Raw genomic sequence first — 25,269 nt, 5'->3', positions numbered from 1 at the left:
GTTTGTTCGATTTGGAAACTTCAAAAACTTCCGTTCCCCCGAGTGCACCGTTTTGGGACGAACGTGGTCGGTGTTACGCTTTGTAAAGTGCGTTCTAGCGCCGCGCTGACTCTCGCTTGCATTCAACAGAGAGGGAAAAAAGTATTGAACACACTAGTGCAGGATATCAAACATAGGACTGCAGAACCGTCCCGAACACAATCCCCACCCTAGTCGAAGGACAATCGGTCTGCTAATGCTCCCATCCGCCAGTGAGTGTCAACGGTTGCAGCGAAAGCAAAGGTTGCTTCTAGTTTCCCTTCCTTTTGTCCTTGAAAACGTCGGACCACGGTCGCGTCCGTTGGGAACTCCCGCGTGGCGAAGGTTTAGAGTTTTATTTGTTTCATTAGCATATTTCCGGCGCGTATTCCGTTTGGGCAAGCTAATTGGTTTTGGTCGCTGATTTGATTTGCTAGTTTTGTCAGCTCGTTCGTATAAAGCCAGTGTTGCACGGTGTGTCTATGTGTGTGTGTGTGCGTTTGCTATCCCGTTCTCTTCTCCAAATTGCAGTGAATTGCCTGTGTTTGGAGCATCGGCATCAGGGAGGGAAACGGACGCATCGACGTGAAGGGCAGGTTGGCCAAATTATTGGCAAGCTAGGATGTGATTTGTCAGCTGCAATGGCCAAGCTGCAATGGCGAATGCACGAGCATAAACAGCAATAGCAGACTTAGGGGAAAAGGCCGCTGTGGAGCCTGGCCGGTGGTGCTTGATTACTTTTGGGATTAGTCATGTTGATCCCCCTGCGTTTCGTTTCAGCGGCCCTGCCTTTCCCACTCCCTCGATGTATGTATGCGTTTTATCCTAATTGGCACTGAGACCAAGCCGTAACGATTGGGTTGGATTTACATGCCATATCCTAAAGTACGCGCATACATACGCACTCATACGGTAAAGGAAAAGCAAATTAACGTAATCGTCAGATTCGGAAGCGGCCTTGTTTGTGTGCTGGATAATCAGCAAGGGAAAAATTTGGCTTCTCCACACAAACACACGCACATACCCACACACACACAGGCGCACACACCGCACAAATCCGGAAGTGGTTACGGAGCTTATGTATGCGCTCGTGGGCTTTGTGCCGAGCTAGTTAACTTCAGATACTAACGCTTCGTACACTTTCCCATTGCCCAAAAGTTGGTTAAGCTGTTTTGTCCATTCTGCTTTGATGTGGTCAACGACAAACCCTCCCACCACACCACCTCAAACAAACAGGGACTGGACACAGAAGGAATCAATTAAACTTGTTAATTTCAAACACCTGTACACACCACCATCTGATTAAATGCGTGCGCGCATCCATTTGTATTTGGCAGTGTTTTTGGTAAAACTGCACTTTACCCATTACCGAAAAATGGAATGTAATGCGTCCTCTGTTTCGGGATTTAGCTCGTTCGATGGTGCTGTTGATGATTGGTTTGAAAGGAAATTTATTTGCATCTGTCCCTCGCATCCTGCGCTAATTGGATCGATTTGTTTGATGGAAGTGTGGAATCATTACAATGTTCCACTGCCAAGCAATCCTCACTTCCCGCTAGGCAAACGGGATTAATTGCTACACACAAATGGCAGTGAAAAAACAAAATCCAGCTGCACAGCTAAATTGTATTACGCTTAATTTTAAAGGGTGTGAACATTGGTCAATTACATTGATCGTTGGAATTCTTTGGCGGGAGATTATTTTTTAGAGCGAAGAAAATAATTAATTTCAACAACAAATTGAAATCATTCTGCATGTGTGAAAGCTTTTGAAAGATACAATTCCTGTTGTACATCTTAACATGATTATTTTTCGATCTTTTCCTTTTATTTGGTCAATGATTTATGTATGTACTCTTTACATTAATTTTTCATTGGATAACTGATTGATGTATTTGATAATAAAATAGTTCATTTATGTAGACAATTTTCGTTTCTCGAGTTATTGCTTGGTACAATCATATGTTTATTTAGATTTATATTGATTTTATAATATTTATCAATTTACCAGCCTTTAAAGATTTGCCCAAGTTGTACTCGGGATGTTCCAATAGAATCCTAAAATAAAATTTTATAAAAATACTTTTAACGATTTTTTTTTTGCAATGACTTGTAGTCAATTTATTTAATCGAAATCAGATATAAAATCAGGTGCCAATTTTTGACCTATTGTATCTAAATCGCGAGACTGGGATGGTGTTAATATACATTTAGTTCTTTAAATTAGTCCTGAACATAATACTCGAAACAATTAAATATAATAATAAGAAAGCTGAACTTAATACGAATCCTCAATCGTGCCAGAAAACGTATGTTTGTAAACTAAAAAGTATGTTTTTTTTTTTAATGAAAAGCCTTCATCTTTTAAGAGCTCAGCAACAAAACCACAAAATTTTAGCACGTTTGCTCGCTTAGCTACAATCATTGAAGGTAAAAGATGGAGGTAAAAGATGGAGGTAAAAGATAGTTTGCTTTAAGAATCTCATCAGGTTCGAATTTAGCGATAAATAAAGCCTAGAAAGTAAAAACCCGCGTTAAGAAATGTTTCTTACATTTTTCATACATACATCCAAGCTCAAATTTCCATTTCAGTCTTTCAGTGGAACAAAATTTATCATACGGGCTGTATCCAGTTCACAGTCACTTTCAGCCAAATATTCGGTAGGCTGTGTTCCTATTTTCAGCAGCATTTAGAGTGAAAAATAACTTGTTTATCCTGATATTAAAATTACAAACAAGTTAGAATAAATAAAACAAGCATCCAATATTTCATATAAACCAAACTTTCATTGGTTTACTTCGGCTGGTTTTGAGATTAACAGTTGACTATTGACTGACAAGAAATCTGCCGAAAAATGTATTGCTCTGCACAATTTATTTGATATTTTAGAAAATACACAATGGAATGATGTGAAACTTCGTACATGAATAACACATGAATCCTTTCAATTAGAAATTGTTGTCATCGACAGACATTTTTTATAGAATTTGTGCAGAATTTCACGTTTTTAATTACCCTGCCGAAAATAGGTACAGTGCCGAAAACTGGTACAGTTGCACTATAGAACTTTTAAGAAGTTTGAACATATCGATCCAAACAACTTGTAACCTTTTTTGATAAAATATGTATGCTTTAGCAACAAAAATTCATTCATATAAGAGCTTGAGCCTGCAAAGAATAGGCGTTTGTTTTCTCTTATCATAGGCCAACATAATCTACGCTGGAATACTGAGGCTAGTTTTGCGTGTGGTTTTGTATTCATTAAGCGATGCTGTTGACAGGACATAATAGGGCCAGTCTCGTGGTACAGTCGTCAAGTCGTACTACTTTGACAACTTGCCCATCATGGGTTTGAGCCTACGTATGGACTGTGCCCTCATACGTAGGACTGACTATCGTGCTATGGGTAATCCATAAGCCACTAAAAGCCAAGCGGGTAGAGCAGGCAGGCCTTCACCGACAGTGGTAGTTGTGCCAAAGAAGAGGAAGAAGAAGTTAACATGATTTCAGTCGCCAACTGTCAAATTCCACATAAAATATGGTTAGTAATGTAAAACTCCCTATAATTAGAAGAGACGTCATGTCGAATCATTCCCATTTCATAAGCCGGACTGAGCAGGATCCTGCCTTGCGTCAACCAATTAAGTCACCGATAGTCATCTCGCATAGGTGGCTACAGCCAAGTCTAGACCTACTACGAATGTTACATCAACCGAAAAAAAGGTTTATTAAAATTGCTATAAAAAACAACCACATCATTAAAATGCAAAACAAAACCAAACTATTATAACTAAAGAATTAAGTAACAAAAACATCCCCCTGCAAGAATTCCAAACCACAGTATGGAACAAAACACACCATCCGAACCAATCCACACGACAGAAACACACCAAAGAATGTGGCCTCGGCCCGACCAGCACACAAACACGCGTACAGCCACACATATCACCGATATCACATTACACAAGTGTATTTTCACACTTTTCGCCAACACAAAAGGACACTAAAATCCCTTTCTTAAATAAAAAAAACCGTATTTATGCCTCTTCGGCCCGTACGGGAGTTTTCGCATGTTCTCCACGCCACACACCACCAGAGCAAGAGGCAAAGGGGGCAAAGGGACTAACATAAGGCGTCACACACCAGGCCCCGATACAGCACAGACACACACACAAACACGTATGCTCCACACATTCATTCTGCGGTGTGCTGCTGTTGCCGCCGCACAAGCGGACATATCATTGCAACTGGCAGCACACAGCACACTCAGCTCAGCTTTCAATCGACGTCTACACATCACCGTTTTGTTGCACATGGGGGGAGGCACCCCCTGTTGCGAAAGGGGAGCGAAAAAAGGATGCGTTTTTTTTTTCTTTCGTTTTTGTTCGTTCCTTGCTTGCGAATGTACCTCGGCATTGTTTTGTACCGTTTTGTCTCGCTTTCTGTGACCTTTGTTTTTCCTGCTGCTGGTCTGGTACACTCCTTCGTTTTGTCTCAGGATCACGCAGGAGCATGCTTCCGGTGGCTGGCTGTGTGACTGGCGCAAGGTATTGTTGTTGCGTGTATGTTTGGTGTTTTGTTTGCAAAACTTTCACGCGCCACGACGAACGAACTCGGCGGCACACGATCGGCTTTGCGGCCCAAACGCATTCAAAATACAATCTTGAGAAGGACACATGGATAGAAAGAAAAAAAGAGCGAAAGAGAGAGAGAGAGAGAGAGAGAGATAGAGAGAGGGGGAGAGAGATGGGAAAGAGAGTGGGAGAACGAGGGAAGGTAGATCATTGCATTTATGAGAATGCATAAAGCCCAAACACAGCGCGTAGCAATTATTTCTATTTCATTGCATGCAAAACACATGCCCACCGTTTCATTAGAGGCAACCACGGCCGAGTCTAGACATGCAGACACTATATGTGTCTGAATGCACCACACACACACACAAACAAACAAAAAAATAGACGTTAGCCTTTTTAAACATTTAAGGCCCTGAACGCCTGTACGCTGGCTACCGCACGTACGTGAAGTTACGTTTCTCAGCTCGCGCGTAGTAAAATTCTCTACCATGCACTCATGCCTCACAGCCTGCTGCCCCTACGTTTTGCCAGGATCTACAGAACGGCCGGCCCTGGAAGGCCAGTGAATGTTATTTTATCCTGACCATAGCCTGCCGAGCGCCAGTCACTGCCCTCGTTGGCTGTATGTGTGCCAATGCTTTCGTGTAACACACGCGGCAGCAGCAGTGGTGGAGTTGAAGGGATGAAGGTTGTCTTAAACCTCAACAAAAGCCCCCACCCGTCCGCCCTGGGGATTGGTTGCACCGTTCGTCCTCTTTCGATGCGTTGCTTGATGTGGTATGTGATATTAATCCTCCAATTTCCCGCCACCTTCCCGAGACCATCTCGTAGTTCTGCGTGGTTTCTATTTTTCGGGCAGCTTCCACTGCTGCGCACAGGGAAGAGAACGATACGGCTTTAGTACTGAGACGAGTAGGTTACGAGAAGGTTGGTCAACAAGGAAGAACACCAAGAGGGAAAGAAAAAGTAAGAGTGAACAAAATGCTAACATTACCCTGGAAGCTAAGGTCTTGCAGGATCGGCTCCCGGGACGGCGATACTTCTTCCCGGGGGACTTGGTGTAAGTGTGTCTAAGACCGTATGTGAGACGTCAGCCATACTGAAGTATCTAAAGAGCCACCCATAGACCTACACACACACGTACATATGTCTTACAGGCACGTTTTAGTATGTGTGCAGCAGGTGTACATGAGCCGCGCTCAGTACAGTGAAGGTGCACGGTTTCTTTCTAGTATGCGTCTAGCAGTTACCTTTTTTTTCAATTCCGGCGCTCATGCATGGCACACGACGTACGACGCCTTGCTGAATCAAACCAGCGCAACGCGTCGTCCGTCTCCACCCGTCGCCACACGTCGCCAGTATGCAGATCGATGAAGAAAACGGAAACGCTGCTGCACAATGCTGGCGAGGAAACCTCCTCCTCCCGACATGGCCACGACCATGCGAGATACCAACGAGCCGAGACACACTAGGCAGGCAGGCTGAGTACCGAAATGGGAAATGAGAGTATTTGCTGGAATTGCGTTAGAGCCATGTGCGAAAAAGTGGACTCGGCGTCACTGGCTGAAGAAGAGGAGCTGTGTGAACCGGTGTGGAATGAAATGGAGAACGATGGGAAGGACGAGGCACTGGGTTGATTTTTTTCCGGGTCCGTTCTATAAGGATCTTGTTTTGTCTGCAAGCTGCAAAGCGGAAAAAACGACGCGCAAACATGCTTACACACATGATGCAAAACAAGAGAGAGAAAGAAAGAGAGAGGGAGAAACAGAGAGAGAGACAGAGAGAGAGAGAGAGAGAGAGAGAGAGAGAGAGAGATAAAGAGCGAGAAAGAGAAGGGGAAAACCAGACAAAAAGGTGGCGATGGGTTCGTATTTCCATGCAGCAAGGTGAACATTCAATCTCCCTAAGCTTTTTTGAACGTAGTTAACGCCGTTAAAAGCGAAAAATGCGTACTTCTATGTAATAAAGATAGAACAATAATATTTTGAAACAGTTGAATACAATGATTGTGTACTTCATCCAGTGCAAAACTTATGGAAGTTCTTTAGGCCGATGATCGCCTAAAATTATGCAATGCCAATTTTTTGTTTTATTTTTTGTTGTTTTGCACATTTGAGTCAAAACCCGAGTTTCATTAATTGAAAACATTTTATAAATCATATAAGCAAGTAACAAGTTATTCACAAGTAACAACAACGAATAAATTATTAGATGACAAACTTTGTAGGTCGCCTTAATGTATGCAATATAATTGTTGCTAGACTTTTTGTACTTATTACGTTGAACATGATGAGATATGCAAAATAATTCAACAAAAATGCTCAGCCAATGAACTTAGTGGCATCAGCATTCAATCAGCTATCTGCTAAACATGTTCGCTTTGAGAGTATAACACATATGGATGTAATAATTTATAACACACTTTAAATTAATTGCATACTTTCAGGCGTATTTTGCGATACTTTTCATCGCAAACGTTCCAAAACCGTATTCATCAAGGCATGCCATTGGTGGAAAGCCTCCACCCTGTTCACTGTCCATGGATGAACGAACGTACGGAGCCGTACACACACTCACACAAAATACACCCGTTACCGGGCGTTAGATCGATGCATATATAGCTTCACTTCCGATGTTTTGCAACTTAAACCAAAACCATAAAAGCAACCACGCTGCAAGGAGGATGGGAGGAGTGGGACAGACACAAGCCCGTCAGTATGGCAGAAGGCGAGACTGGCGAGTGGTCACCGAAGTGGGATCACCACATGTGTGTATGTGTGTGTGTGTGTCAGAGACCATACACACCGAAGGATTGCTAAAGTGGATATCGGAGAATGGAGATCTCGGTTATGCAAGTCCGCCCAGCCAGCCAGCTGGCCTACCGACCAAAGGTATGCTACCAGTACCGATACACGTACCGGTTAGCGCACGCCCGGTATAAGGGAAGGAAAGGAAAAGGAACCGTTCATCGTTTTACGTTCCCTCGCTGCAAAAGGGATAAGAAGCCAGGGCTTGTGTGTGAGCGTTTTCGCCCGGCCGAAGGAAGCAGCGCGAACGTCAAAATGTGTGGAGAGACGACGGCAAGGAGCCGGTAACAAAACCGGCGAAAACCGAACGACGAGACCAAGTGTGAAAAGCTAAAACTGTCCCTGATGGATTTGCTGGTAGCATGTATGTTTGTGTGCGTGTATGTGTGTGTGTGTGCTTGTATGTTTGGTATTTTCGTGCACATTTTTCCGTCCGTGAGGTTTTTGCGGGTTTTCGCACCAAGCAGCGACGGGAAGGTTTGAGACAACTGCTGTCTAAAGGCATGTGGTCATGCGGATTGTCCCTTCCCGGCATGGCATGCGGTGGCTGCTTTCACGCCCCTCGCTAGCAGAGCTACCTTATCGGAAAATAGTAACCATAGCAAGGTACCGTTACCACTTTCGGGCGTAACAACACCAGCACAAAACCGAACGCGTAAGCCCGATAAACTTACTGCAACAATCACAAAACCACACTGTAGCTGCTGTGTAATACAAACATGCGGTTTGCTGCACGGTAAACAGACGCAAGTTTTACAACAGCACCAAGCGTTTTTTTGTAGCAAAGCTCAAGCTAACAATCCCGAAGGTGGGCAGAGAAAATAATATTAAAAACACAAAACAAAAACAAATCCTTGCCATGAAATATGATACGATTATTCTCCGGCGCGGTTCATCGACTCAAGCGATGGTCGGGTCGTGTTCGAATGACCATATTTACTGGCGTAGCACGTCAGAAACGCAACCAAGCATGCAACACGGGTCATCTTAAAAGGCAGAACATGTCATCTCAGGATGTCCCAGGGGTATGGAGTAAGAGTTGCCCATATATCCTGTAAAAAGTTTCCCTGGCGTAATGCTGGCTGAGCGGTTTAAATTCCAGGTAGCACCCGCTTTGATACGTTCCCACATCAAAACGGATAGCAGTAAGCCGCATCGCGTATCCTGGGCTTCGTCTCCTGTCTCCCTGTACCCCCCCCCCCCCCCGTAGAAGCAATTGATCGGATGAAGTTGAAATTCGTAGAAACTGGCACGCTAGCCCTCTGTATTCTCCAGCATGTTGGGTCGTTCTTGCTGCGCCACTCGGCCACGTTCTACGAACGGGGTTTGCAGATGGATCGAACCGTCACACTGCAGTGTGCAAACATGTGGCAAACAATCTAAACAACCGATGTTTGCATGCATTAGTGTCATGTAGGATCGCACTTGCGTTTTGCACGGGGCAGCCACGATGCGGTGTGTGGCATCAAGCAGATATCCATCGCTTCTATTCTATTTGGAGATACTTTCCGCCTCTTTACAGCACTTCGCAGTGGAGCTGAATCGCATCAGAAACAAGTAGAGCATGCGGATGTGAATGAAGTAATTGTTGTAAGTGATTTTCTTGGTAAAATAAACCAATTTTTGTTAACAGCAATGTTGACCCATTCGATTAGCGATAATCGTCTTCTACATTATGTTGTCCCTTACACATCATCATCATAACCAAACGGAAGCGATCTGTAGCCAACGGAAACTCCACAACTCGCCCCAAAAATCTATATCATACCGGACGCATCATAAATCTACTTTCCATTCCGGCTTTTCAATACTGCTACTGCTACTGCTCGAACTGCATGCTTACCACACACACATACACACACTCAGACTAGTGGTGGGAGTTCGGAATCGGATTCGCCCTGGGAATCTCAATTTGCTTGGGTAACGGAATCAGGATTGACTCTAGAAATGGAATTAGCTCCGCAATGAGAATCAGATTTTGAAATGAAATAAAAAGTTTCAGAAGCGATCTCAGTCCGGGAATATCCATCAGAATGAATTGTTTACTAGTAAATTTTGATTTTTTGCGGCTATCAATACATATTATCAATGGACCCAAACGCCTATTCTTATGCAGATGCCAAAACCGACTCCGTTTCAAAGCCGATTCCGATTCCGGCACAAAATCCGGTGCCGATTCTGATGGAAACTGATTCTGGACCTACTACCCGGAATCCCAGTTTCTCGAAAACTTTGGAGTTAGTCGGTAGCGTTTCCGACAAAAACTTCATTTTTCCCATCACTAACCCAGACACGTCCAAACTTCCCGAATTCATTCCAGTTCGCGCATTCGGGGATGTAATAATCGCTAAACTGGGCGCCCCAGTGTTTCCAAATCACTCCCCAAATTGATCCCAATCAGCGCCTAAACCAGTAACCTTGTCGATTCATCAATCGATTGGCAAGGGCTCCAAAAAGGGAGGAGCGGGGGAGGGGGCTTTGCCCAGTGGCCCTATGATGACGTTACGCACAACGCGCCTGGCAACGGGACAGACTTTGCCAATCCCCCGTCCCATGATGGGCTATATGAATTATTTATTCCCTCTGCCGGTCGGTGCCGCGTTTCTTCCCCGCACCACGAGGCGTTAGTCGGTAAATCAATCGCTGCCAGTTCCTGGCAGTACGAGTGAGCTGTAACATTGGAGAAGCAAGGGAGAAGTTTAGTTGGGAATGGTTGTGGTTCGGGACTCGAGTGATCTACTTCCGGGGCACATGGGAAGACTTCACGGTTTTGAATCGATCCAAAACCGTTGCGTAAAAACATACGCACACACGCGAGATCTGGGGGATTGCGGAGGATTCTGGTGGTGTTCCCCCCAATGTACCAGGATGCTCGAGGTGTGCGTGAGTTGGTGAGCTAAGCTGTTTGAAAGTCTCGTCGGTCGAAGAGGTGAAAGGCCTGACGCCATACTGTTGGCCTAGTTGCTTGCCTTTCTTTCTCGCTTTCTCGCACTCGCACACACACATTGGCGCTTCCGCTTTGACCTCTTCTCCAAGGACCTTTGGCCTGTCATTTGCAGTGCCTTGCTAGGTTGAAGGGTTGGTAAAGGGAGGTTGAAGTCATCAATCACCATTCGGTGTCGATGAGTTTTTTTTTGCTTCCGCAGAGCGCACAACCATTGCGTGATGGCGTGCTGCTGCACCATGCTGCCAGACTTAATGGCGACCCTGGAATACAGGAGGGGACTGCTGGAAAAACGGGAATTTTCACAATCGATTTTGGTGCCGCATCGCGCCACCGTGTAGCTGTGGCCGCTATTTGACTGGCGAATTTTAATGGGTAAAAATACCTATAGAAAGTAGCCCAAAACAGGTACATATATAGTACAGGGGGTGTTTTCTGGGTTCACTCACCTGGGGAAAGCTCCTCGGTAACGGCCGCCGCCAACCCGATGCCGATAGCGATGCATGCCAGCAACGCAAACCAGCGCTCCCTGCCCGCTCCCAACGGTTCCTTTCTGCACTGGTGTGGCAGTACCGCTGCCATGCTGCTGTTGCTGCTGCTGCTGCTGCTGTGGGGAAAATCCGATTGAAACCGAAAAAAAAGCAGCACACCCCGTGACCCGGATGCCGTCTCTGCTTGCGTTACACGTCGTTAGCACCCGTTGTATTCGAGGGTGGGAGATGTGGGCCTGCTCCAGCGGCGGGCACTAACAGCACACTCAAGCACACACACACACACACACACACACCACAGAGGGAGCCACAAAAACAAGCACAGGATTGGCGAAGTATCACACACAATTTTCACACTAGAAATGGCTCACACAAAAAGATGGGCACAAAAACATATACACACGCGCAAAGAGCCTTTTGGTATACCGACAGCACACTAATTAGTGTGCAAGTACACACGCAGGGCACATACGTAAAAGGGGGTGGAAGGGACGAGACCCAGTAAGACTGCCAGCCTCAGTCTAACACATAAAACGCTTCGCAGCGCAGGTCAGGAACGTACGATGATAGTATTTCTCTGTTCTATATTCCACCCGTTCCAAACAGGATTCAAGTCAGGCTAGCGTTTTTTTGTTTTTCTGCAAACGAGAGAAAGAAAGAAAGAGAATGAAAAAAGAAGGTACTTAAAATAACGCACACAAAGCGGAGCAGACTGTACCGTCGAAAAGGGAGCACGGAAGTTAGTGATTAAAATTAAATCCGAAAAACGGTTGCCAAAATGATTGATTGCCCTTGTGGCTGCCGAACACTGGGAGGACGACTCGGACCCGGTTTCGGTGTTGTCGTGATTTGATTGAAGGTTCGTTGCGTATTATTTAAGGGTGGTCTCTGAATGTATGTGTGAGTGCGTGTTTTTTTTCACTTGAAGCCTGTAGTCCTCGGGGTGAAAGGTTGAAGTACCACAATTTGCAATCGGTCGGCTGAAAGGAGCTATGCGAGCCGGGACGCCCAATAGTGTTGGATAATGTTTTATGACCACTTTTTTTGTCAAGCTTTATATTTGATTTGTTAAACACATTTCACAGCGTTTTTAACATCATTTACAAACAATTTTATACAAAAAAGGTTGAAGTAACACAATTTTTTTTGTCACGTCTAACCTTATCCACAAATCCCACACTGTAGACACTCTACAACGATCAGCAAACGCTGTCGACGCAAAGCGGTTTAATAAACCCCGTTCGGTGGGTGAAATTTAATCGCACGCATGGCAATGACAGCTCCGCAACCAAAAATCCGACAGCTTCAGCAGGTCCACGTGAGTGCTGGGGCAAGAGGCGGGCGGTTTCGTCTTCGGGTTTCGAGCTGACCCACTCTGCTCGTCAAACAGCACTGGCTGGACGGCTCCAACTCTGTCCGAACACTCCTGAGCCTGTGAGCGCGCCCGGAGACGGATGGTGCCAGTTTGATTGATCTGTTTCGATTACTTTGAATCGTCGTCATCACACGGCTGACAGTTCCAGAGTACCGTACAGGACACACCGGGGGAGGGGGGGGGGGCGGTGACATGTAAGGCAATCCTCGGGCAGCCTCACAGCGCAGCAAGAATAGCGAGAAGACGTCAAAAAACATGGCAAAAGCTGCACGACCCAAGGATTTACTTTAGAGCACACCGAAAAACCTGTCACTTTCATACGACTTCCGACGACGACGACGATGGAGACTCCTTTTTCACGCATCAAACGCACGAAAGGTAAATATACAGGGGCACAGAGACATACACACACACACACACCTCCATCAAAGGCTCCATCAGTGGCCTTCTCTTCCGGATCGATTGGGCGGATGGTGTGTATGTGTGCCTGGTGTTACATCGAAACGAGATGTATGTGTGGGAAAATTCAGAATCTTTGCACGAACTCTCTTCAGAGTTCTTCCGACCGGAGCGCTCATTCCTAGCCCGCTGTTGCCTCGCCTAACCCATCAAACTGAAAGAACCCGACTGGCATACGTAATATGGTGAACTATTTTCGCCGGCACATGTCAGCCGCAGTCGGGTGGGAGATTAATCGATTTTTTATTTGATCCCCACCAAAAACGCCACCCGCTCCCGGTGCAGGTCGTCCGCTCCAGTCGCGTTCTGACTTCTGACAAAGATCCAAGGCCCTTCCCGCTTCATGCACTCACACACATGCCACTGCGTATTACACGGTTACGCGTACACCCGTAAGGAAAGCATCAGCCACGTTCTTCTTCCAATCCAGAACAGGCAGAAGGTTTGAAGGTTTGATGGAACAAAGCAGCCAGAGCACGCGACGTCAACCACACCAGCAGCGGAACCCGAACACACGGGGCTGGTTTCCGTACCGAGTTTGTTGTTGTGGTTTCGTGTCGGCAACGCAAGGCAACAAGGCAGCCCACACACACACACTCGTGACGGCAGCAGCATCAACTGCCACAGTAATGGGAAAGGTGGTACGTGATTTTTGCACAGCGAAAGTACCCGGGAACGAAATTAGGATCACCGGAAGGAAGCTGCCCGTGCACACTACAACACTCGTGGAAGGGACTTTCGGGAGCCGTGATGTCTCAAAATTTGGAAAAAGACTGGCAACACTGGAAAGGAGCAGCCACATTAAGCGATAAGGAAGCGGGACACGCGAAAAGCCCGCCCGATAAATGGATGAGTGAAAGCAATAACCACGACGTCATTGCTAGATCTGGCGCACGTCCCCGACGTACGCACTGATGCTGCTGCTGCTGAGCGTAGCGTAATAAATAGTCTGGTCCTTTCTTTCACTTTTGCAAACCTTTGCACGAAAGAGGTAAAATGCCTTTGATAAGATGAAGAAGAATAGGTAAATGCATAGCAAATTTAGTTACAACTTTGTATGCGTAGATATAGTTGCCAAAAACATAGCACAGCATTCCAATTTGGCGACAGCAAGCAACAGTCATGAGCCGGAGTAAAAACCCGCATGAAAACAGGTTGGAAAGTTTGAAAATGTTATGTACAGTTCATAGATGAGATCCACCTGAGAAGCGTTGATTGGCAAGGCTCAGAACGCCACATAACCGACCGGTTGCAGCAATGACACATCCTGTCTCTCTACAGCGCTCCACAGTCTTTCGGTTCCCACGAAACCATATTTTAATACTGTGCGCCACTTAGTTTGGCCCCACCGGGAAGTTAATAAGCATCCCGGGATAAGCGGATGGATATTAATACTACGGATAAATATTTCATCTCACCGTGTGCGCGCGGAACCTGCCACTAACCGAACGGCGGGAACGAACGGCGAAGGAATGCCGGGACTGGAATTCGCCCCCGTTACGCCAGCACGGAGGAATGGAAGAAAGACGAACAGCAAACAGAAACAGGAAAATGTGTTTGATAAAGTGGGGCGCCAGCCAGCGTACGCGAGTGTATTTGATGCAGCAGCAGCAGCAACAACTATTCGTTGCTATTTTGTGTCGAATTAATAAAACGAAGAGCGCATTTCAGCAGTAACTGCAATACGAGAGGTTGCTTGGGTTTAATTAATTGAAATTTACAACAAAATGACGTCCCCGGAATGACGGCCAAATAACTGAGAATATAACGCTGTTGAGCAAACAAAATGTATGAAATTATATGTATTGCTTTGTAGTAAATAAACAAGGAAACCCAATTATTAAACATTGTAGCAAAGTGCAATGAAAAAAACAACAGAAAGAAAAATATAATGAGAGTTGAAAAAAGAACAAATATAGTCGAGCAACAGAACACAAGTGTACGACAAACATGAAAACCATAAAAAACAATACATATAAACTGTAACAAAATCAATCATTAAGTAAATATCTAATAAGAACAATCAAAATAATAAAAAAATGTACGTAAAGCAATTGAACTGCATAAACCAAGATAAAAAAAAAACAAAGGAATATTCAGTTTATTATTTGGACACTGCGAAAAGCTAGAAATAGTATTTTCGTGTTTCGTTGGCTGTTCAAAGTTCGTTTGATTCATCCGATTTTTGTTACCTTTTCTTATTAACCGTCTCTCATCTTCTTTAAATATTTTATTTTACTTTGTTTTGTTGATTTTTTCCTTATTTTTTATCTTCTTTATGGTTTTTATTTTATTATATTCCTCTCAATATTTATGTTTTATTTACTATGATTCTTTCTCGTTTCTTTGAATATTTTTATTAGATTTTATATTTTTCTGTGTTCGATTTCGCTTCTGTGACATGTTTTTCTTGGATGGATTTTGGATTTTTTTTTCAGTTTTTATGTATCTGTTTTGCTGGGATAATCTGTTCTACACCAACTTACCATTAGGTTTAAGGATTTTTTCGACTATAAACTGCATATTTGATACAGACCCAACCGGGCAAGGCTAAGTTAACCAGCAAGTAATAAATTAGTGCCATCGGGACAACACCAAGCACGAGCCTGACATTACAACAGCAACAATGTTCGACTAACATATTCACATTGAACTAATCGTACCTTTTCAATAGCAATAACACACCCAATTTACCCGTGCCCCTCTTCCAACGGCTCAAAAACCAAACTCCCACCCGAATTGTGTAATGGCCATTATAAATGGACGCACGCCACAAATTGACGGGTGCAGTCCGACGGGGGCACCGCTTTGTCCTCTTGCGTTCGGTGCAATTGATTATTCTCGTAAATCAAACAAACATTACACACACACACATTCGGTTGCGAAACCAATTCACAGCGCGCGATAATTTCATGTATAATTCACTAAGCGCTCTTCATTTATCGTTCGCTTAGCAGCTACAAAGCCGTACCTGACGTGTCACACATTCCGACGGCACCATCAATTCGGATTCGAATGTGTTGCTACTTACAAAACACCAAATGCTAAATCACCAAGCCGGGGTGCCTTGTGCCCGTTTTCCGAACCCCGAAAACCGCAAAGACCGACGCCGGTATTGATTGTAAGAATAAAATATTGGCGCCACTGAAATGCGCGAATAGGTAGAGCTATTAAATGGCTCTGACACGACCGCGACGACCATCAATTACAATTAGCTCGCTGCAACAGGGTGTGGTGGGAGGCAAAGAACCACCCCTCGAGTGTAAGAAAGTGGTAGCTTTCCACCAAACCAGCGGGCTGCCAGCACGTTGAAAAGCTGTTGAGATAAGCGGGACGCTAATGCGCAACGTCGTCGCGTTGTTCTGGTCGTTTGTTTTTCGGATTCGGTAGCGAGGATTCGAATTAAACTTTTATCAGCAGAAACAGAGACCGTCTCCACTTGGGCGAAAGGGTGTGCTGTGTCGATCGTGTCGCTGGAGTAAGGTGAATTAATTAGGAAAAGGTTTGATTTATTTTGCATCGTTAAGCGAAGCCATGGCTGAACGGAAAATTAAACCTGCTGGAAAATGGTGCCATGTTTTGTACCGAGGCAAGGCAGACCGTTGTGGTTTTACCCATTTTCTTTTACCTTCCCTGCAGATATGACGATTTGACGAGTGACCTCAATAAAAATGTTGCAGTTGGCGTTTCGTATGATCTTGATGCTTTCTTTGAATTCGTAACGACAAACACAGCAGAGCTCGCAATCAGCGTACCAATGCGATCTATCTAAATTATCATCTGAGTGAGTTTTTTTTTTTGCTATTCATTTTCACCAACCGCTCCATTTGTATAATACTACCCATTGAGGCGAAGGGAAACCCCGCAAGCTTTTCCTTCGGTTTGCTAACTCTTTCTTCGAGCGAATGTGTTTCACCGTTTGCCGCACCTGAGTTCTCTGAGATGGTGGAAGCTTTACGGCTAGCGGAAAAAGAAGTTTCGCAAACTACTTATTTTGATAACGATCACCATATCGGGCACTCGTCTCAGCAAACGGGTCTTGCAGTGTGGGGAGGTAGTGGCAGAATGGGATAAACACACACACCGGGCAAAGGGCGCTTCAAAAAGCCGACACAAAACTGCCCTCGAAAACTTTCGTCCAACTTGCCACTTCTTGCCCGTGTGGGAAAATCACGTGGAAGTGTGTATGAGTGAGCTTTGCTCCCGCCCGGTACTGTATTTCTATCCACCCAAGTGCAGGAAAGTGTGCGGTTTCCTTCAAGCCCACGAACAAACAAACACGCAGAGCAACAAAAAAAAACAGGCCCCGGGAAGCAAAACCGTTAGCCGCACATCCGAAGTCACCGGAAAACTTAGCCCGGATGATACCAACACACCGCAGGCAGCCCGGAGGGATGGGAGAGAGTGCAGCATATGGTAAAAGTTGTTGTTTCTTAGTGCTCGCTCTGCCAGTCAACTAGCAACACGGAAAGCATCCGTCCGTCCCGGACGACGGTGGTCTGCAAACTCATTTTAAACACTCCTCGAAAACTATAAACAGATCGGCTGCGACATGGAAATGTTTCCTGCTGCTACACTGCCGCCGCCGGGGCTTCTTCTGTCGATCCGATCCTCTACGGCAGCTCCCCAGCCAACGCAACGGCAAAGACGACCTCAGGGCTAGGGGTAATGGAGGTACATAAAAACTTTTCCCCATTTGTAGAATCCCCTAGCATACGCCCGCCATCGAGCGCTTCGAGTATGAGGTGCCAGTTTTCCCGGGACGAGAACGTCCTGATGGTACAGATACAGCGGAGCAGCGAATGGTTACTCAAAGCAACTGAAGACATCATACGGTGGAAGGGAATGTTCCCGTTTGCATATGATAAGATTGATTGAAATGAAGTGACGGTTGTTTTCGGCCATTCATACAGAACCTTCAGTGGACAGTGGTCAATGGCCCCGATGCACCGTTGCAGTATGCGGGGAACTCCGGGAACGTAGCACTGGATAGACCTTCATTAGTTTGATGCCTCTGGCGAGCACCGAAAACTTGAACATCTTTTTAGGAGGGTAAAGTTTGTCTGGCAGAGTTTCTGGCGGTTTTTATCTAACAAAAAAAAAACAAAAATATAAAAAACTGTTTGAAAAACTTAATGATTCCCTCGATGAGCCACAGCACATTCCTCCCTTTGGCAGGGTGTATACTGATCATGATAGGCTGTCAAATTGCAGATAAAAACCTACTCAAACCCCGCTCAGGGCGAAGCATAAAGTTGAGCCACATAAAGCATTCAGGTCACACAACTGGACGGTCGTAATAGAGCCTGAACAGGATGGGCTACCTACTTTTATTGCCGTAGGTCATGAACACTCTCTCAAGTCTCTACCACAACACGCACACACACATCGTTTGCCAATACTGGTGGTGTGCTGGATCCATAATTTTGCCTTCGCAATCCGTTCTTCGCTCAATCATAACGTACTCACCCCGTTGAGGTTATCCGTACTTTGCGAAGGGATTGTTTGCCTAATCCTAATTCCAGTCGGAAAATCTGTACAGCAGTGTAAGTAATCCGTGCCGAGAAGCCCTCAAAAATGTATGTTAATAGATGCAAAGTAAACAGAAACTCGGCAATAAAACGGAATGGCAGCATACAGTGGTTTCAGGATACCAGTTAGTGGCAACCTACCATCAATCGAATATTGAGGGTTTGAGGGTTACTAAGGTTCAAACACACAAAGAAAATAAACTGAACCGGCAAGTCATAATTACAACTGCACTGCACACACGGTCCCGTCGTGGCCACTCACTCCATCCGTCACTGGTCGCAAACATCAAACCTTCCTTCTTTGTTATTCTATTTCTACAAAGCATTAGTCCGACCGGCCCTTGGCGGAACCCGTTGAACGTGGTACAAATTTGATTTAATATTCATAAAAGGATGAATTTCAGCCATCGCTTCCATGCGGATCGTGTCTCGGGTTGGCAGCAGTCGGCGACCGGATGGGTCGTCCGCCGGCGTCACACACTGCAGCAGTTTGTAATGCGGTAAGCCCGACTACTAGGAGTCAACAACCCAGCCCAGAGGTCGCTCCCGACTTCCGAGGTCGGGTCGCAATTATTTGCACTTCGCTCATATCCAAAACTCCCCGGGGAGCCCAATGACCAGTAGGAAATTCAGTCCAATTCGTTCACGGTACCAGTGGTAAGGACTGTTTTCCATTTCCGTTCCAAATTCGAACGTTCCCTGGACGAATGAGTCATTCGTTTTCGTATTAGCAACATGCAACGCTCTATAACTGCATTATGACAGATGTAGTATAGGTTGAAGGTTTCTCCTAACTTTAAATGGAGTCTATGGGTTTCATTTGTTGGCCGATTTTTGCTCCTTTTATGATTGTCCCTAATCACAAGGCGTTTGCTCCATCATTTGGCTCAATTGCTTTAGCAGTATGATATCGAACAGTATGTATTTAAGGTTGTACTAGGTCAATGACAATTGGTGTAACTGTTTTACACGAAAGGACAATTATTTCGACTTAAAGCTACCCAATTTCACCTGCGTGTTTGAAATCGATTCCGATTCCAAAATGTTGGTCCCGAAAGTAATTCAGATTGTGGAAGCGATTACCATTCTCATTACGAACCCAATTCCGATACAAATTCCGCAAACCGACTCCATTTCCTATTGCGAAACCGAATATACCGAAGTAATCCGAATATACAATTCTGCAATCAACTCTGAATTATATTCTGGAAACGGCTCTAATTCCTATGTCAGAACCGACTCTGATTCCCATTCTGGAACAAATTCGGAGTTATATTTTGAAGCTGATTTGGATGGCAATGACAGAACTGGAGCTAGTTTAGATTCTGGACTTTCTGGATTCTGATTGAGATACCCGAACCGAATTCAATTCCGATTTCTAAACCAATTCTTATAATTATTTTAGAAGCGTTGCTGAGTCAAATTCTCGATTTAATTCCGATTTCATAACGGATTCTGATTTATATTCCCCGATCGAATTCCATTCCACATAGCGAACACATTATGATTCCTCTTTTGGAACCGATACTGATTCAAATTCCGAAGCTGGGTTTGGTTCCAATGGCGGCATCTGATTTAGATTCCTGTTCAGGAACCAATTCTAATTCCTGTTCTGGAGCCGATTCTGATTCTAATTGCGAAATTGATTCTGATATCTATTCCGGAAACTTATGTTAGGTCCTACTCTTCAAAATCGTATCCAAAAATATTTGGAGCTACCCAAACAATGATGACACCCGACCCAACAAACCCAAAGCACATAGCACATTCCATTGCAAGCAATTCTAACGCCTAAAGTTGTTACCCACATAATTTTTCTTATCATTTATTCTTTCATTGGCAAATCTTCAGCCTAATAAAGCGGCTGCTAAATTGCAACGAATTTCGCGCCCCGCTAGGCAAGCAAGTTGCCCATTAAATGACTGTCGGTTCAGATTTCGGTAATTGGATGCCATCCTTTGCAGCCATCCTTCTCTCCTATCCTTCCTGTCATTTATTCCTCTCTCTCTCTCTTTCTCCTCTGTTTCTATGGGCTCCACTTTCAATGATTCGAAACATATTTCCGCACCATGCAAGACGATAGCGTGGGTTTTGTTTTTTTTTTTTTTTAAATTTGATTAATCAACAAACGAGCGACACGGACACGATTCCGAAACGGTTTACCGTCACGAACCGTCCCACCGTTCGCCGTCGTCATCGTCCGTTACGGCGTGTATTAATCAAAACAAATGACCGAATATTAGGCATTATTTCACCGACTGCTCTACCACTGGCTTCACGCGCCCTAACCAGAGCCTTTTCCTTGAGCCGTGGTAACCGAAACCCATCATCATTTTGGGTTGGAGGGCTCCACGCTTTCCTTTCGCTTCTGCGGGAAGCGTTCAGTGAACGGGCCGAGGCGTCGAAAAGACAGATTGTAGCTCGTTGACACAAATCGCAGCAACAAGATTTTCGGGCACGCAGGGCTACCAAAACTCGGAAGAATATTCAATCGTAGAGTCTCGAACGAGCAACATGCCAGTGGAACATACCACAGCGTGTGACGGTGTTGTGGTGCTGTGGTTGTCGGTTTGGGGTTTTGGGGGGAAGCCGTAATGAAGTGTCTTCGGCTCAACGAGTGCCAATCGAGATCGAACCGAGCCTCTATCGGGTTGACGGAGTTGATAAATTAGCTCAAATCTGCTCCATAAATGGATGATCGATCGATGCCACCCATTAGCATCAGTGTGTACGTGAGCGTTGCTGCTGGCACTCGTGCCCCGATCGATATTTTTAATGTACATGTCTGCTAGCCGGGCTTTAATGTGAGGTTAATAATTTGAAATTGAACTTCGCACAGCTGCTCGCATATTCCACAGAAAATTTTATTGATTTGAGCATTCCGGAGGCTACAATGTGAAGCACTTTTATCCACATTTGCTGTTATGCTCAACCGATAAGTGTATAACACGATAATAACATGCCAACGATAAACACTTCTCCCTTTCTCGAGACGATGCGAGGGCATTTCTTAGTGAGCTGCAGAATAGACAGTCAACATTAGACACTTAATCAACGCTGGTCAGCTTCGGCGTGTTGTTGATTCTTAGGATATGCTGCTTTAATTCGATGTCAAGAGTCACTTCTCATCATCGTCATCATCATCATCATCATCATCTAGAGCGTCGACATGAGACTCATCACCGTCATTGCCAGTCATTATAACGCCACTAATGCAACATTCATTACGGTGTGATGCATGATGATTTATCAGCCCGCTCGTTCCACCTCCGGGCACGAGTGGAGAAAGGCAAAGAAATGTAAACCCAATTACAGTGCTGGATGCTTCCAGCCGTGATACCCTTTTCTTGCAACCTCGTGAGAGCTTACAGCCCCTGATAGAGACAAAACAAACGGCGCATTTCGTAGCCTTGGTCTGTTAATGAGGCAAAATGCAAGGAAAACGTGCCAGGTCTCTCATCCGCTCCCTGCGCGGTACGCCATGGCAGTCTTCTAAGCAGCATATAAAGCCGTGATTACCGGGCAAATCCTATTACAAGCTAGGCCCTTCCTCTCTTCGTGCTCTGCCCACTCTCTATTGTGTTTAGTATTATTAATGTTCTTCCTCTGCGGGTGGAGCGCGCACGATGCAAGCAAGCGGGTCGGTTTTACTAAAGGCGCCCTTTAGCAAGCGGGAGGCTTGTGCTGTGTGTGTAAGTTTGAATAGCTGGGAATGTAGGAGGGGGACTCTCACTGCCTAGCAACAAATACACACCCACATACACACACACGCATCGAGATGCCCCCCATGTAAGCTCGGAAAGGAATAGTACAAATTGATATTACAGCCGCATTAACTTTTCCGGAAGGAAAATGAAGACAAAGCCGTGCTGGCCGATTTGGATGACTTTTGAACCAACCGCCAAAGACAATGGAAGGGATTGTTCTTGGTACAAAAAAGCCAGACACACACACTCATAAGTGCAATTCAAACACAGGGAACAAAGCGTGATTTGTCCAGCAGCGTGCAACAATTAATACAAAAACCAAAGCACACCAAACAAAGTAAAAACTATTGAACAAAAAGAATGAATACGTCATGGTTATATATTTCATAATTCATAGAATTCCACCCACGACAGTTCTCGAACAGAGAGACACAACACAGAGACAGAACACAGTGAACCAAAGCGAAGGCGGGAAGTGCCGTGTGCCCGGTGGTGGTTTCGAAGCCATTGTACCATTGTGGGGCTAGCATAATTCTAAAATACCATCCAATCAATATTTCACCACCGAACGGATCACTTTGCGTTGTGGAGCGTTGTGGCCACTCGAAACACCGCATCACCGCGCGTGCATTGATGGTAAGCCGGCGCGCTATTTACATTACGTGCTGGAGCTTCCCATTCATATTTTCACTCGCGCAAACACAGCGAGTGCGCGAGGATGAGAGCGATTTTCTCGATATTTACACGCATCTATTATACAACTTGTGAGCAGTGCTGCAAAATGTCATGAGTATCACGAGATTTTCACCAACGAAAACAATGAACATATCCGTGGTAGCTTGAAGCTCATTGTTGATAGTCAATAAAAGTGCATCATGACATGCTGAACACGACATGTTAATTCTTGAGTCCAACGTGATACTCTGACTGACAAGCTTAGCTTAATGCCCGCATAAGCATAATCATGACTATTGCTGGCTGTGTACAGTGCTACCAAATATCACTGTTTCAGTCACCAACGCTCATGACTGAAACGAACCTCAAATCAGCTCACGTACACAAGTGCGATGATCAGACGCAAGATGAACATAGTCGTTGTGACGTGTGACCAGATTGGTGACATTGCAGCAACCACCTCTTGGTCGGTCACTTTGACGTGACTTTGTTTGTCTGTGATCAATTTCGAAATGTCACTGGTGCTATCACCAGCACTCGTGATTGAAATGAAATTCATTTCGGTTCACGTACACATGTGCGATGATCAGAGGTAAGACGCACATGGTCGTTGTGGCGTCTGATCTGATTGGTGATATTTTGGTAACCAACTCCTGGTCAATCAGTTTGTCGTGATTTTGTGGTATTTTATTATCGCGATAGACTTAGAACATACGTGGCGCGGGCGAGTGGTGTTTTATTAACCATGTGCATATGATTAGAATCAGTAATCGGTTCTGCTAACTGGTTAGATGATCCGGCATCCTACATATATTGCCAGACTCAGTTTGCTGATCCAAACGTTTATGTATGAACTCTCGTAAGCAGTGCACATGCAAGGATTACCGCTTCATAATGTATTTATTAATTACTCTAGAAAAACACTTTAGACCCACAAACAGCCGGCACCGGAATTTGAGGCAATTTGGAAGAAGGGAAGGAAGAGACAGTACGACTTTTAGCGGACATTGCCTAAGTTTCTTGTCCAGATGACCAATTTTACGCTGTTCGATGGTAAGGGGAATCCTATGTTAATGGTGATCTCCGGAGGCGGATACACGGGCTGTTGTTGGTGGCAGTGGATAGACGCTAAGTGTCAGCATGCCGTGCCCGTTAGAAAATCCGTACCCGTGCGCGGTGTCAATTGCGTCAAAGGTGGATTATGAAAGGTGCTGGAATTTGGTGGCTTTGTCTAGAATAAGTGCTTTCGGATATGAAAATAATAAAACCAGGATATAAAACAAAAACTATCTACCTTTTCATCCATCTACAAAACATCTTTTTATATTTGCACTATGGAGAAACTAACAAATTACACGCCTCGTATGCTAAGAATATCACCGATTCGATTAAAATTATTACACTAACAACACAGTGAATGAGGAGGTGCCGCTGAAGTGAGTTCACATCCGAGGAGCTCTGCTTGATCGTTTTCCAGCCGAAGTCGAACGCCGACGCAAGTACTGGAAAACTGCCTACTTTATCTTTTTGAGTCGACCGGATTCTTAGGCCGGTTCCTTGGCCAGACACTTTACTTCGTTTTGCCAAAATTCTCGATCGGGCCGACCATGTAAAAGGCAATCTCTGTCAGTTGGTCGAGTTTGCCGTTCATGAGCATGGTGTAAACCTTGATAATGTTCTCTTTGTTCACCAGCTTGCTGGCATAGCCCGTGAACAATTCTGTGACCTGAAACGCCTGCAATTCGAAACGCTGGAAACGGCGCATCATGCGCACAGCACATCATATTATGCGCGCATTACAACACAGCGCTTAAAGTACGCGACTGTGCGGAAAGTTTTACGTGGTCGTGGAAAAAATGGAGACCAAACCCCAAGTGCTCAAAGAGCGGACAGGGCTCAAAAACTCAAAGCGCATAGCACGTTAAGAGCACAAAAAGCGCACCGTTCTCGTAGACCAAACTGAGCGAAAAGTGCTAGCACAATGCAATATGTGCAACACTACGAACACAATGCTCATTCATTGCCAGGATGGGAATTATTTCCTGGAGCGTCCTGTAGTTCTACAGGATCCGCTGCACGCCACGGTAAATGTTATAATGCTCAGTGTCGGTAATGTTTTGGGTCCATTATACGCGATATCGAATCCAGTGGATTCACAGCCAAGTAGATGCTTATTTCGATGATAGCATGCAACAGCATGGTGACATCAAAGCGAGCAAATGTGGTAGTCAAAACTGGATCGGTCAGAGAATCAGCCGGCACGTCAAATGGCCTGCACCGTCGTAATCGTGGCAATGCACTCCTGTATACATCCAGCGTTGGTTAGTATCACTTCCCTTCTTCCAAATTGCCTCAAATTCCGGTGCCGGCTGTTTGTGGGTCTAAAGTGTTTTTCTAGAGTAATTAATAAATACATTATGAAGCGGTAATCCTTGCATGTGCACTGCTTACGAGAGTTCATACATAAACGTTTGGATCAGCAAACTGAGTCTGGCAATATATGTAGGATGCCGGATCATCTAACCAGTTAGCAGAACCGATTACTGATTCTAATCATATGCACATGGTTAATAAAACACCACTCGCCCGCGCCACGTATGTTCTAAGTCTATCGCGATAATAAAATACCACAAAATCACGACAAACTGATTGACCAGGAGTTGGTTACCAAAATATCACCAATC

The 25,269-nt window shown here is 45.0% G+C and overlaps 1 protein-coding gene across 1 annotated transcript in view; it reads right to left on the bottom strand.

Annotated features, from left to right (window-relative positions):
- LOC121594855 (semaphorin-2A-like) overlaps nucleotides 1-25,269 on the bottom strand; it is a 303,073-nt gene that overhangs the window by 272,673 nt on the left and 5,131 nt on the right. The window contains exon 2 of the mRNA XM_041918589.1: nucleotides 10,797-11,476. Coding sequence (XP_041774523.1) covers nucleotides 10,797-10,929 — 133 coding nt within the window. The 5' untranslated portion in view covers nucleotides 10,930-11,476. The remainder of the gene's footprint in view (nucleotides 1-10,796; nucleotides 11,477-25,269) is intronic.

The sequence above is a fragment of the Anopheles merus genome, chromosome 2L (assembly GCF_017562075.2).
Source record: "Anopheles merus strain MAF chromosome 2L, AmerM5.1, whole genome shotgun sequence".
Taxonomy (NCBI): Eukaryota; Metazoa; Arthropoda; class Insecta; order Diptera; family Culicidae; genus Anopheles; species Anopheles merus.
Note: the sequence above shows the minus strand (reverse complement) of the source record. Positions and strands in the feature narration are given on the sequence as shown.